The sequence below is a fragment of the Leptinotarsa decemlineata genome, unplaced genomic scaffold (assembly GCF_025532065.1).
Source record: "Leptinotarsa decemlineata unplaced genomic scaffold, Ldec_3_MD MMD2_tig00026328_RagTag_RagTag, whole genome shotgun sequence".
Lineage (NCBI taxonomy): Eukaryota > Metazoa > Arthropoda > Insecta > Coleoptera > Chrysomelidae > Leptinotarsa > Leptinotarsa decemlineata.
In genome coordinates this window covers 34,390,505-34,405,822 of record NW_027412688.1, presented here as the reverse complement: position 1 = coordinate 34,405,822, position 15,318 = coordinate 34,390,505, and the positions used below count along the sequence as shown (strand labels likewise).

At 35.3% G+C, this 15,318-nt stretch overlaps 2 protein-coding genes across 5 annotated transcripts in view; one reads left to right on the top strand and one right to left on the bottom strand.

The window, feature by feature from the left end:
* Syt1 (Synaptotagmin 1) overlaps positions 1 to 15,318 on the bottom strand; it is a 118,376-nt gene that overhangs the window by 45,156 nt on the left and 57,902 nt on the right. The window lies entirely within an intron of this gene.
* LOC111506719 (facilitated trehalose transporter Tret1) lies at positions 98 to 14,359 on the top strand. The gene is made up of 4 exons (XM_023161902.2): positions 98 to 246; positions 4,276 to 4,433; positions 8,027 to 8,597; positions 11,397 to 14,359. The coding sequence occupies exons 2-4, from the start codon at positions 4,373 to 4,375 to the stop codon at positions 12,190 to 12,192; spliced, it is 1,428 nt and encodes a 475-aa protein (XP_023017670.2). The 5' UTR covers positions 98 to 246; positions 4,276 to 4,372; the 3' UTR covers positions 12,193 to 14,359.

Genomic DNA, 15,318 nt, shown 5'->3' with positions numbered 1-15,318 from the left:
TGAACCGAATCCCCGAAAAACCCCTCTAAAGCTAAAGGAGTTTTACTTCAATCGTGTGGTCTAAGCACACTCGCACTTTAATATTTGTCAACAACGCACTAACATTATCCGATATCGCCAGAAGTGCGGGTTTGTTAAATCGTGAAACATCGGCAATAGATAAAAATATTTGAAAGGTGACAATGAAATAACATTTGTGATGGACAGGAATGTCTGTCGTCTTGATGTGATTTAAACATAAATGAGGTGAATAGACTTTACATAATTTATTTTTTTCAGTAGTGTGTGAAATGAATTGTATATCCATGTGTGAATATCAGGATTAATGTACATGATGCCATTGCGAATATGTCAACTTCATGAAATGATTCCTCTGAAAATATTTCTTTTGTAAGCAGTTACACACCTACGTATGGTCTACAATGATAGATTGTTCCAAAAGTTCTGCCCGTTTATGAGTTTACTTTAAACTGTAATATCTCAGTAAATGATTATTCAATTCAATCAAAATAATTGCCTTTTGAATCAGTACATTTTTGACAACGAGTCATTTCGTCAGCATGAAAATTGTGTACCGGTATTCGATGAAGTCGCCAAAGGCCGTTTCTACTCAGTTCTGATCGCTGAAGCTTCTACCTGAAGAAGTTATCGAAGTGCTTGAAAAGATGGTAGTCATTTGGCCTAAGGTCTGGAGAGTATGGTGGGCGAGGCAGAACTTCGACATTCAATTCGTTTAAATTTTGTGACTGGGATTTGTGAAACGTGCGAACAAGCGTTGTCGTGAAGCATGATCGGACATCTTCTGTTGACCAGTGCCGGCTGCTGTTGATGCAATTTTCGGTACATTTCGTCGATTTTCTCACAATAGCACTCTGCTGTGATGCTTTGACCCGATTGCAGAAAGTTATAGTGAAACACACCAGCCGCTGACCACCATACAGTAACCATAGTCTTTTTATGTGGTTTTCGCCTTTAAGATGTGCCTGGGTAGCTCATCGGTGCCCAACCACCGTCTTGAATGTCTCCTGTTGTCGTGAAGGATCCACTTTTCATCAGACGTGACGATCCGATCCAAAAAAGGATCGCTTGTGTTGCGCAAAAGCAAAGGAGAACAAACCTGGAAACGTGATCATTTCTGTAGATAGTTCAAACCGTGGGGCACCCCCTTTTCAAGCTTTTTGACCTTTCCAATACGTTCAAAACCATGGGAATTGACGCCCAGTTTTTCGCCATCCCAAGCACCGTTTGTGATGGGTCAGTCTCCTGGTCATTGTCCTGGATTACTGTAGATCGGCTCATCTTCGAGGCTCAAATCTCCGGAAAGAAATTTTCCAAACCAATGTTGAACAGTGCGTTCCTTAACATTTTCATTGCCAAATGCTTGGCTAATTTTTCGGATTGAGGCAAAACATTTGGAAAAAAAATGAACATTATCAACTTATAGAGTACAAAATTTTCTATCGACACTGAAGAATAAACAATTATTGAGATATGGAGCTACCAAAACACATGATATTGAAACGGACAAATCTTTTGAAACAAGCTAATATTTTACTTTATATGCCCGCAAGTGAAAACATCTAACCAGAGCCTTGTTGTCTTGATATTTCTCACATTTGATTTTTCAGTTTGATTCCCAAATAAACATAGCGACACAGAATGGCCGATCGCAGTGCGACACGCCACGATTTCTTTTTGACAGTGCGTTTTTTTTGGGAGCAGCATAACATTGTCGAAAAACTATGTAGGGCTGCTAAGGGAGATAAACGTTTTGAATTTTATGCAAAATATTCATTTTTTCATGCATATTAAGGTATCCTCGACAGTTATCCTGAAGTTAGAGAATAGTGTTTCAAAAAATCACAAGTTGAGATCTACATTCACCATGAAATCTATAAAATTTTTGACTTCAAGTCGACTTCATTATATCAAAATTAATCTTCATTCAGTACGTGCCGAATTGCTGTTTGCGGTATTACAAAAACAATTAAATTCAATGAGATTTACAAATAATCAATTGTAGGTACTGTTTTGACCGTGTTTTCGGAATATCTGCAAGTATTTTTGATTTTCTACTGAACATTAGATAATATTATTTGTATTTTCCGTGACTACAGATAGATTTGTACCCTCAGAACAGAAAGATGGCGCACCAAGTACGAACGTACCTGAAGAAGCTATTATATAGTGAAACAGGTATTGTGATTTTGTATATTGTTCAATAAAAAATCTCACTCTATTACTTTATGGTCTGGAAGTATTATTGAATTCCACCAGATATCATAAGTACCCTTCACCAATCGACAAAAACCATAGAGTCCGAGAAAGTTCAATCTTTGCACTGATTTTATTCTTCAACATCATTTTCTCCATATTGACTTGCACTGGAAGATTTTTTTACTTCTTTGAAAAACTAATTTTCTAACATTGTCCGTTTAATTTTTCAACAATTCAAAAGTTTTTGTTCGAATACACAAAGTCATATCGTTTATGTCTTATATGCGTGATTGATGACTTGTTTATTTTGTGGTACTTCATGAAATGAATGAAAACACATTTTGGCAGACATTTTCATGGATACACTATAGCAGGGGGGCACACGATGCAAAATGGGGATTTACTCGAGCGTCATTCGGACATAATAGGTTGCAAAAGAAAAAAATGTTATATAATATATACCTTTTCATCGGTGGTGGAAGCGGCTATAGATTTTTAAATATGTAAAAAAATACTGTTGCATGGACATACTCGAGGGCGTCAGATATTGATAGCATCAATGTCCTACGTATTTTTAATAATGTTGGTATGTTAATCTGATCGTTTGCATGATGTGGGTGGTTGTACGTAAGGGATAAAAGTGAAAAAAAAATTAATCGAGTGCGTCAGATTTTCTAAGGGGGTGTTAAAAAAAAGCTCTCATTCAATAATCTGACGCAAACTCGCGGCTATTATTATAATGTGCAAAAAAAAATCGCCATTTTGAAATACTCAAGAGCGTCAGATTAAGATATATATGGTTCATCTTTATGTTTTAGACGTGCTGTCTCATAATCTGACGATTATCTAGAGGGATTCGCTTAATCTGACAATCAATCGATTAATGAAGAAAAGAGAAATGAAACTTTCTATGTTCCTACCACTTTTATTTGTAACTAACATTACTGTAGTTTCGTCCTATAAGGACATTTTCAAACTTATATATTGTATAAGTTTGAAAAAGAATAGAGTGTGGAAAATTCTCTGCAGTATATACAGGCCAAACCGGTAGAAATTTTGACGTTAGGCTCCGTGAACACGTTTGTTTGGACAAAAAATCTACTATGTATGAACATCAGTCGGTAGCCAAGCGGTTCGGCGTGGGTGCTTTGTTCACTCACTCGAATTGACTGCCGTGTTGGTCGGTGGTTCAAGCCCTAGTCTGAACGATCGATCTTCACTTGCTACCGTCCAACCCGTGTTAGGAATCACACGTTAAAAGGTAAGACCTCGTTAATCCTTAGCTCGCACAAGTTTCGACTTCTGAGGGTTGTCGTTCGTAGGGGTGCGACAGCTGGTTAACGGAAAAACAGATTTTAAACAGATTTTTTTAAACAGATCTTTGAGAATCAAAACACAAGATAAGTAAAGATAACCTCAAAGTCCTACACATATTATGTAATAAAGGAAAAAAAATTAATTTGTTGGAAGTCATTGAAACTAACAAATCAATTGAAAACCTGAAATATATACCCCCAAACGAGCAATTCGATTTATGTAGGTCACCACTATTGAATTTATAAGTTTAACAACCCCTATAATCTTCAGTGTTGAATTTTAAAGTTGGCACCCTGGTTCCTTCAACTACCTGTCCTTCTGTCCCACCCAAAAACTCCCTGAAATTTCACATCTTAGTTTTATACTCGATAATGGGTCGTATAAATGAAATCAACTAGTGATAATTAGACAAAAATGTTTTTATTCATTAAAGTCCTTATGTATCAGTTTTAATAATAGATTTGAAAAAGTCTATGAATAATAATTTGAATTTTCAGGTTTTGTTCCTTTTCCAATCTCGCCATATCGAATAAAAATTTCGGGCGATTCTTTTCATTCATTGATGTATTCATCACTTTGATATCGTCTATTCATTGAAAGAAATCCAGTAATGGCATAGGTAAAATTCAAAAATAAATCCTCCCTGCAATCACAGATTATTTCCATGAGAATTTCACCAAAGTTACTCTACAAATCTTATCTCCAATGATAGTAGTGATATAATTTGTGATATATCGATAGGTCATCACATTTGTTGGCAGAAATGAACAAATTAGATTAAAAACGCTTCCTGACGTATTCAAAAGTGACCCAAGGACAAGTCATCCGAGTATCCAGAATGGTAGAGGAAAGCTTTGGACGAAAAGGAACCTTTTTCCAATTTTTCGCATCTCTGATTGGTGAGTATCACGAATTAGTTTGATGAAATCATTATCTCTAATCAATACGTCAGCTGCTGCCTGACTAGATACGAATTACGAAATCTAAACATTGACGCCTTTGGTTGAAATAGGTTACTAGATTTGTTAAAGTGAACATTAATCGGGCATAGAAAATAAATGGAGTTTCAGTTCCGAAATAGTATTGGATTGTTTCAAGTTTTGTCTGTTTTTAGAAGTCTACTTCGAACGATATCTCGATATCTCAGACAATTCAATCGAAATGAGCGCACTTTGAATCGGTGCCAACGTACAACAATTCATTCTGTCTGCATAAAAATTGTTTGCTCGGGATTCGAAGGTCGTTTCTGGGATGGTCCTGATTGGCGAAAGTTTTATCGGCGAGAAAGTTATCGAAGTACTTGAAAAGTTGGTAGTCGATTGGCGAGAGGTCTGGAAAGTATGGTGGGTGAGGCAGGACTTCGACGCTCATTTCATTCAGTTTTTCGACAGTGATCTGTGACGCAATTTTTGGTACATTTCGTCAACCTCCTCAGGGTCCCTGAATCCTCATCCTACTTTGGGTCAGCTATTTCGGAGCCCATCTTGAAGGCTGAAATCTCTGAAACGAAATTTCGCAAACCTTCGTCGAACAGGTAGTTCATCAACACTATCATTGCCAAATTACGGGTTAATTTTTCGGACTGTTTTGGCAGCGCTTCGGTTCAATTTGAATTCTTAGAGAAAATTTGAGCGGAACTCGCTCAACAACAGCATAAGCAAAACATTTAAATTCGGATAAATATTTCAACAGCATCAAGCATCAGAATACACAATTCTCTGTCAATCAGTATATACCGGGACACAGTAGAATGAATATTTACTGGGATATGGAGCTACATTATCACATGACATTTAAACAGACAAAACCTTTGGAACAACCTAATATTTCACGTTAGAAGTCCGCAAGTCCAGACTTCAAACCAGAGCCTTGCTGCCCTGAATACTGAAGAAGGAAATATTAGACTTGCTTACGGTTTGTTTGTCACAGAATTACTTTCAATTTAAGTACATTTTTTACTCATCTTACAAAGGTCACATGATGGAATACCCACTTAGTCCTATTCTGGGAGAGATTTTCATAGACGATTTGGAGAGAAAAATACACAGTGAAAAATACACAGTGAAAAGTTTCGTGTATTGGTATAGATATGTGGATAATATCCTGATATAGTTCATAGGAACGAACAGACAGTTGACTAAGTTTTTGAGTTTCATCAATTCTCTCCACCCTTCTATCACATTCACAATGGAGATGGAATAGGACGACTCCATACATTTTTTAGACTTGACAATAACAAAAGTTAACAACAAACATGGTTTTTCAATGTATCGTAAACCGGCACATACAGATATTATCATTCATGATTCGTCTACCCACCCGTATCAGTACAAAGTAGCAGCTTTCAACAGTATGATCCACAGATCAACAATGATTACAGAGCAGTCTCATACATTCTTTATTATCAAAAAAGTTATACAGCCAAGCTTCGAAGGAAGTTTACCCAATTCGAAAAGTAGAGGATGAGAGTTATAGAACCTTAACCTACTCAGGCCAACCCACCACAAATTTTTCAGATTTTCTGCACAACAAAAGAGTAAGTATTGCTATCCAAACCAACAACAACTTAGGCATGCACACTAAGAAAAACAAAGATAAAAGTTCAGTTTCAGAAAAATTGGGAGTGTATAAATTATCATGTGGGTCATGTCCGATGTTTCATATAGGTCAAACTGGAAGAACGTTCAAAGCCCGCATGAAGAAACACATAAATAGTTTCAAGAATGAAAAATAAATTCCACATATGCCACTCATTTAATCACAGAGGGACATGAGTTCAACCATGAATTCAAGCCCCTCCATTTCCGGAAGAAACGTTTGAAACGTAACCTATTGGAGAGTAAATAAATTAAACAAATTCAAAAACTCTCAATACCTTATGAACGATCAAACTGAATTGAATAATTCGCCATTATTGAATCTGTTCATTTCCAGGTAAAAATAGTCAAGTATATTTATGATACTTCCCAAAAATGTATTCATAGAGTTAATGAATGCATACTTGACCTTTTCAGATTCACTCATTAGAAAGTAGGCATAGTTGTGATTTAGAAGTAGCTTTTAGTTTGCGCTTGTATAGCGGTGTCGCGGTTTTTGTAAAACCCTTTCATAGTGAAAATCAAACAATAAACTTTATTAATTAGTTTTAATACTGATATTTTAATTTGAGTCAAGAAGCCGATCGCAGCACGACACGTCACGATTTCATTCTCACAACGCGTTATTTTTTGGCGAGCTGCTCTATTTATTGACGGGCAAATAAAGTGGAAAACAAGATAGTCTAAGAGCTCATGACAAATTTCGAACAGGTATTGTGGGGCGTAAAAATAATATAAAGAATGGAGCGTCTGGAAGGCTAAATCGAAACTTGCAACTGCGCAAGACGCAGTTGCTGCAAAAATATTCAACTAAAAAAAATTGTTTACTCGAATAAATATAAAGTCGTTAAAGATGAAAAAATGGATGTCCTAGCTGTAATAATTTGTTTAAAATAATAGTCAGACTATCTCAAACTCCTATTAAATAAATTCACCAAAAAATATTTAAGGGCTGTAAAAATTCTGATGGTATATTTTTTGAAAATATTGGAAAATATAAATGTGAAGCCAGGCATAAATAAGGGTTTTTAGTAACTGCCAGACAAGATTGAAGATCATAGTCGAGTTCGAATGACAAACGCACAACGAAATAAACGATGTACTCCTTAAGGATATTTCGTATACTTCAGAATCTCCAAAAGATCCAAAGGCGTCATATCAGGTACTCCAGTATGCTATTCTAAGGAACCACGTCTGCCTATCTTCCGAACTGGATAATTCTCAACCAGTTATATCCAAACCACCCTGTCATAATGAGAATTTGCCCCCATCTTGCTGAAACGTACATTAGTTGAAAATTCATCGGGTTTGTATGAATTATTTCCCATGAAACCTATGAATGAGCGGTCTTATATATGTTGAATATAATAACAAATATAGAAACAACATATTTTTTCCGTGATTGAACTGGCAATAATTTAATTTACGAACTTCTCAAGAAATAATACAAAATGTTAGAAATGAATTTGTTAACAGACTTCTTTAATTTCGGGAAATAAATACTAAGCATTTCAAACATTCACTGGGATAAACTGAAATGAGTTTTGAATGAAAGTTTTATTGAAACTGTGATATTTATCGACAGTTGACAATTTCTAACAAGTATATGAAATTGGTCAGGTACGGCTGGTCTAATTCCGAAAATTACATCAATATTGGATAGAATATTGATAGACCCATCAAAAGAGGTATCACCCCATTTTCATTACAAAATGTTGATAGCCTCCTCTCGACGAGAAGTGACATGACAATAATTTTTTTATCAAAAAGTATTGAAAACCATATTTTTTTATATAAATTGTGCCAGGCCTCGGTAGCAGGTACCTTTCCAAAGTTCAATGGAGGAACTTTTTACGTCCGCACTGTATAACTGAAATATATTATTTCATTTTCAGCAAATATGATGGCTGTGACAGATGGAATGAGCATGGGGTGGACAGCACCGATGATCCCGTATTTCATGAGCGAGAAGACTCACATAAAAATGACTAGAAACCAAGCTGATTGGTTGGAAAACTCCCTTCTCATCGGTGCCTTTGTCGGACTACCCACTACCATGTACTTCGTAGACAAAATCGGAAGAAGAAAATCACTCATGCTCGCTACTTCTGTATTGATAATATGCTGGATTGCCGTTGCGATAGCAGATAGAGTGGAATACATCTATGTGGCGAGGTTTTTCAAAGGACTTGGCCTGAATATGGCCTTTGTAGCAGCTCCGATGTATGTAGGAGAAATATCTCACAAAAATATCAGAGGAATCCTTTCCAGTTCGATATTCGTACTGATGCTGATAGGGGTGCTGATTATATACAGCGTAGGCCCTTTTGTACCCTTCTTTGTACCTTCCATAATAGCTGGAGGCTTGTTACTCATCGAACTTGTGGTGTTTTTCTTTCTGCCAGAGTCACCCTACTATTTGCTGGTCAGAAATAAGGATGACGATGCTAGGAAATCTCTACTGAGGTTTGTATTTGTGTAAATCTCATTTTCCTATCAATCGAGGGTACTTCTTTCACTCACCAGAATACTCTTCGTGAAATAATTTCCCACAATTATGTAGAGGCCATCTGAAACTAAATTATCTAAATAATTCTCCAAATTGTTTTCAGAAATCCAAGTGGCTCTGTTTATATTTGAAATGGTTGTACATCCATGAGACTTTCTTTCTTGAGAATTTTTTTCCAATTCCTAAAAAAGGAGTTTGTAAAAAAGTTCTCTGGAATGGAGGAGCAGTTGTGGCAAGAGTTGCTTGCTAACTTGTACTCGTGTACAGGTCCAATTTTTATTCCTTCGAAAGCTCATTTATAGAAATCAGTTTTCAGCTTTTTGTTTTTTTTTGGATGCCAAAGTGAACAAGTGGTTTCCAAAGTCGTTCACTTTCATAATGAGCTCCAATCTATTTCATGAGTGTATAACGACTGTATTTGTACGATACTTATTCAGGAATGACTTCGATCTAATTTTCCCTAATATCGTATCTTTCTTTTAGATTGAAGTTACTATCCAGAAGATGAGAAAGTGTAGTCACGTCATTTTTTGTTGTGGACAATGGAGTGTAAATCCACTCTGTTGCCTCCTCATCAAATTCTGTCTGTCATAGTCACTTTTGAAACACGAGTTACGATTTTGTAAACTGTCCAGTAAAAATACCATAATGAAATGGTACTGGAATAAATACAGTAATCAATAAATTGGTCAACATAGAACAGGGACGATCTGGCTAGTAAAACGCCGAATAATGTACGTCTTCTCCACACCCCATCCATTGACTACATTACATTACATAGTCTGATCCCAGAAAATAATTATTGCTGTCATCGTATACCTTATCAATTACTTTCTGAGTTTATCAAAAATCAAAAAAGTTTGATGAAAATAAAACAGTAAGGCCATTTGATAGTTTCTGGAAGTGCTGATATTCTTTCCTCATCAATCATGTTCTGAATTTCTTATAACAAACGTTTCTGCAACTTTTTTCAATAAAGGAGATCAAGGTTCCAAACAGTCCGATGTTCAGTCTTTTATATAACTGGTATAATAATCACACTGTATAGGAAGGCAAAGTTAGAGATCAGAGTATCTTCTGATAGTTGTGGGTGGGAGAAGTGTTTTATAAGATTTTTCCTTCTTTCTTTCCTTCTTTCCTGCTATCAGTGATATCAAAAACCATGGTGGAAGTCTTAAACCATCATATCCTCAAATATTTGGAAGGCTTCAACATCTTGAGCGATTATCAATATGGCTTTCGGAAACCTTCTATCGGATGTCACCTATATTTGGAATAACGCAATCGAGAAACATGGAGAGCCAAGAGCTGTTGCACTTGATATTTCTAAGGTCCCTGACCGTGCGTGCATGGGGGTTTACTGGCCAAACTTCGATGCTATGGCTTGTCGGATCACTTGTGTGTATGTCTCTTCAGCTTCCTGAAAGAACGTTTCTTGCAAGTGGACATCGATGAATATCTCTCGAATAGGTACTTTCACCATCAACGCTGGTGTTTCCCAGGGATCCATATTGTCTCCAATTCTCTTTTTATTGTATATCAATGACTCATTGGACAAAACCGTATATTCAATATATTGCTTTGCTGACAACAGCACACTTGCCTCGTCATTCCATTTAGATTCCAGGACATCGGCTACGGAGGCACATCTTTAGCGGCAGCAAGAGGTCGCATATCCTAATGAGCATCTAGATATGATTTCGAAGTGTGGTTGAAGTAACTAAGTTCAATTCAATGCCACAAAAACCCAGGCCACAAAAACCCAGGAAGATAATTGTCTCCGAACTGGATTTAATAATGTCAGGTCAGACAATTCCGCTTCCTGCTTCGATGAGTATGGTGGGGGTTTAAATGGACACTAATTTGTCTCGGCACAATCATGTCGCTGGAATTGTAAAGGCCGCTTCTCAAAAGCTTGAAACACTGTTCCAAACCAGAAAACTGTACACACCTCAGCGATAAAGCTCAGATCAGACCTTCTTTGGAGTATTGTTCTCATGGGGAGCTCTGTCCCCAAACATACCCTGAAGTTGGTGGATTCTGTTCAGAAAAGAGTCATTAGTCTGATTGGAGACGCGAATATCACGTGCATTCTTGATAGCCTGGAACATCGAGGAAAGGTTAGAGATTTGTCTCTTTTTTATACATACTTTTACCAGAAATGTTCACGTGACATGGCACATTTGATTCTACCAAGAGCGATACATATCAAAAATACGCGACGGATCTGCAGCGATTCAAATCCAATGTGAATCGCTAATTTCGCACAGGCACCGCTCTGAGAGCGCCTAAAAGATTTTCTTGTAGTGCTTATGTTTCATCCTTGAATAAAATAAATGTTTGGGCGAGGTTTTTCTTCCAATTTGTATCCGAAAGTAACTTATATGCATGATCTTCACATCTTTCTGAAGAGTTCATTCCGAACTCAATCCCATCGGAAGTTTTCTACTTTTATATATGAAGATAAGAAGTAGAAAGCAAAAAATATTCTTTTCACGATTGTAGGCAGTGTAATTCAAATCATCTGCCCGAACCACAGAAACATGGTTCCTCAACTTCAAGGGATGTTGTATTTCACACGTCTTTACATCATACATATTTCTTTCCATTTTGCCCATTTCTGTCTCTTCTATTTAGAATCGGTTGAGTTGAGTTGAGAAACTTGTGCGAGCTAAGGACTAACGAGGTCTTATCTTTTAACGTGTGATGAACTCTAGTTTTAGATGGAAAACATTCAAATACATTTTTGTTTTCAGATTCCGAGACAATCCAGCAGACGTAGAAGTAGAGCTTAGGGAAATGGCAGCCTCCTTAGAGGAAGATCGCAAGACAGAGAAGTCTTCGCTGAAAGACATTTTTCTGGTGAAAAGCTACCGAAAACCCATGACAATAATGATTGCACTGAACGTGGCCCAACTCTTCAGTGGGTTCGAGGTGATTCTAATGAACCTGCACGAGATTCTAGATAGCGCCGGGTCTATCTACGTCAGCCCTTCCTCGGCTGCTATAATTTTCGCTACGTTCATGTTGGTAGCTTCGTCTCTAGCTTCTCTATCAGTCGACAAATTTGGGCGCAAATTACTTCTTATAGTTTCCAGTATTCTTACTGGAGTGTGCCTGCTAACTCTGGGTTTGTACTTCAACTTGAAGCATTCTGGTTACGACATGACAACAGTCAGTTGGATTCCCATAGTAGCCGTGATGACATACGCTACTAGTTTCAAATTAGGACTTGGAGTGGTACCAATCGTGCTAACAGCTGAGATATTTGCTTCCAAAATCAAAGCTATAGGCATGTCCTTAGGCGATGCAGTGTATGTTGGAGCATCGCTGTTGGCTTTGCAATTATACTTTTCCCTGAAGGAACACTTAGGGATCCATATTCCGTTTTACATTTTTTGCTGTTGTTCATTGTCGACATCGTTATTTGTTTGGTTTTTCGTCCCTGAAACCAAGGGTAAGAGTTTGGACGAGATTCAGGAAATAATGAGGGGTGAAGTTGCTAAGAGTCCGGAGGAAAATGTTAAGCTCATGGAAGTGAAAGGGCAGTAAAATACTCACTATTTCATTAGGCAGGGGACTTGAAACAACACTCTGTCAAACGACATTCCACAGAGAGGAAGATATATCGTATTAGATATGTGTTGAACATCGTACTGACTTTAATTCGCCAATGTGGTGTTTCTACGAAACACATGACTTGTGTTTGTGAAGCATTTTATATGGAACGCCGTTTTACTTTTTATTGTCACTATTGTCACTAGATATATGTCTATTTTAAATGACACTCGATTTAAAATGTTACATGAATTAATTTGTTTGATGAAGAATTGGAAACAGTTATAATATAGATTCATTGTTTGAAATTTTTGGAAGTGAATGTTTGTCATATATACTTTTTTTGTAACTATCGAATAATTCACTACAATTTCTGTGAAACATGAATAAAATTGTTTGTTGATAATTATAGTTACCTAAAATAAAACGATTGTTGATAATTTCAATTCGGCACTAGCATTGAGCGGATTCTTGCAGAAGCTGAATTTTTAAATCTGGCAACATGATAGTCTAATGATAGTAACACAATATTCCGTCCGACCGCAGCGCCGAATAAAAATTATCAACAATCAATTCAATTCATGTATGAATAAAATGCAACAAACAAATTAATTCAATTCTTTCCAAAGAAATAATAATAAGAAGTAAAACGGCGTGGCACGTCGTTTTGGTTTTTATTAATATTAATTTGAAATGAGCTGAATTATTTTGTGTGTTGAATTTCAGTGATACATGAAATAAATTGATTGTTGATAATTTTTATTCGGCGCTGACGTCGGGCGTATTTTTGTGTAGTACGGTAATAATCCGTTCGACCGCAGCGACGAATAAAAATTATCAACAATCAATTTAATTCATCTAAATGCAACAGTCAAAACAATTCTTTTTTACAAAATACCAATTAATATTCCTTTGAAATGAACTGAATCATTTTGTTTGTTGAATTTCAGTGATACATGAATTAAATTGATTGTTGATCATTTTTATTCGACGCCACGGTTGAATGGCGTTTTGTCGTACTATATATGAACTAGCATGTTGTCATATGTAACACTTGAAGTTCTTGATAAATCCGCTCGATACCAGCACCGAATTAAAATTATCAACAATCGTTTTAAATGTATCTTTCCAATACAAAAAACTTTTTAAATCATCAAAAAATGTCAGAAATTAGCTTTTTAAAAAGATTAATGAAATAAAATGATACTTGCTTGAGAACGTTTTGCACAAAAGTTGTAACCAAATTTCAAATTGAATGCATTAAAGTGAATGTTGGAAATATTCAAGACTTTCAATAAAATTGAAATCTAACAATCTTTATTATTCATAGAAAAATATTTAGTAGGGAAAGTTAATTTGCTATATTTTCAGACAAACGAAAGTCTATTTTTATTACCAAAAATTTTTCATGGTAAAACTTTGACATTCATTCAAATATATTCCTTGAAAATTTATTTCCAAACTTACTTTTAGAAAGTGAATTTGAAGTTTCATTATAATTCAACAGTCATATAAATAACTAACATTTTATTCAAAGGTCAAAACTATATGCGGAATTGAAATGTTTGTTGAATTTACTCAAATAATACATTCCATTGACTGTTGAATAAAAATGTTTGTTCATTGATGAGTTGAACTATATGTATATAGATTATTTTTCAGCATAATATATAGTAAATTGGCGTTCCATTTTCCAATACTCTGAAACAATATTTTTCTGCGAAATCAATAAAAGCTTCAAGTTATTTCAGTAGTCTTTTTTATTGAAATAACAATTTTATTCATATAAAATTTTAAATCAAGTTTCATTTAAATTATAACAAATTTTGCGAACAATCGTTTTTAATGTGTCCAACAAATACATGAATCAATTGAATTCAAACAAATAAATTGTTAGGTGAATAAATTGAGGAATGAATATTTGTGACAATAAAAAGTAAAACGGCGTTTCATAATTTTATGTGTCCAATAATTTTTTTTCCGTAGGTACCGTATTCAATAACACTTCACGGTGAGATTTTCTCAAATTAATTTCAAAAACCGTAACACATGATTCACTGTACGATATACTTTTCAGGTGTGCTTGAAAAAATGTTCATAATAGTTGTGCTGACATTTCGTAGGCTTACATTGAAAAAAATATATTTTTTTATAAAATTTGGTTTTATTGTTTAATATAGTTGTCTTCAAGGGCGATACAATGATTGTAGCGGTCATACAATTATAGAATTTTTTTTTCATCTTTAATCAATATTGACCATCATTGACAGGAATGATCATTTTTGAGTTTATTTCTTGAACTATTCAACAATGGATTGAACTCAACGATGCCTTGAAAAAAAGGTTTGTGCTACTAGCTTTCGATATCGATTCCTCAAAAAAGTTCATATTTTTTGCCGTTCTTGCTTTTTGATAATGATTGCTTCCCAATTGACGTTGAAGATAGTCAGGTAATAAATTATAAACGATTTTGGAAACAGGAATCATCGTTTGAACATAGTCACTAAATATTGAAGCAATTTAACATCCATTATATACTCGTATATCTGTTTCACACGATAATAAAACGCATTTCTTTGTTATGAAGAATTTGAAATCTGTCATAATAAGATGTACATAGTGGGCCAAATTGAACAAATTCAACGGGAAACTCTTGTTTTCAAACTAGATAAATGAAAACTGATGGCTGTGTCTGGGAGTCAAATTTTATGACAAACTCAATAGTGGAAACCCAATATCGATATCTATCATCGTTTCTGAATCAAAGCAGGTTTTTCGAAAATGTGCATTTTCGAAAAGTTGTTGTAACTTTTCGCTTAGAATTTAATAGTGATAAGACTTATTTTTTCAAATGATATAACGATGGTTATTGATGAAAATCTTGTTTCAATGAGACATCCTGTATATTCCTAAATATCTCAATGGAGCTTAAAATTATCTTTCCAAAAATGTAACATACTTGATGTTTTGCCAAAGTCATCTCTGAAATACAGAGCTTTTATATGTTTTCATATATTTGAAATGCATACTTTGATCAAATAGGCTTTGGACAACGCGGCGCTAAACAGAAAGAAATTTTTCACTAGTAGAAGTGACCCACATTTTTGAAAAGGTTATTTT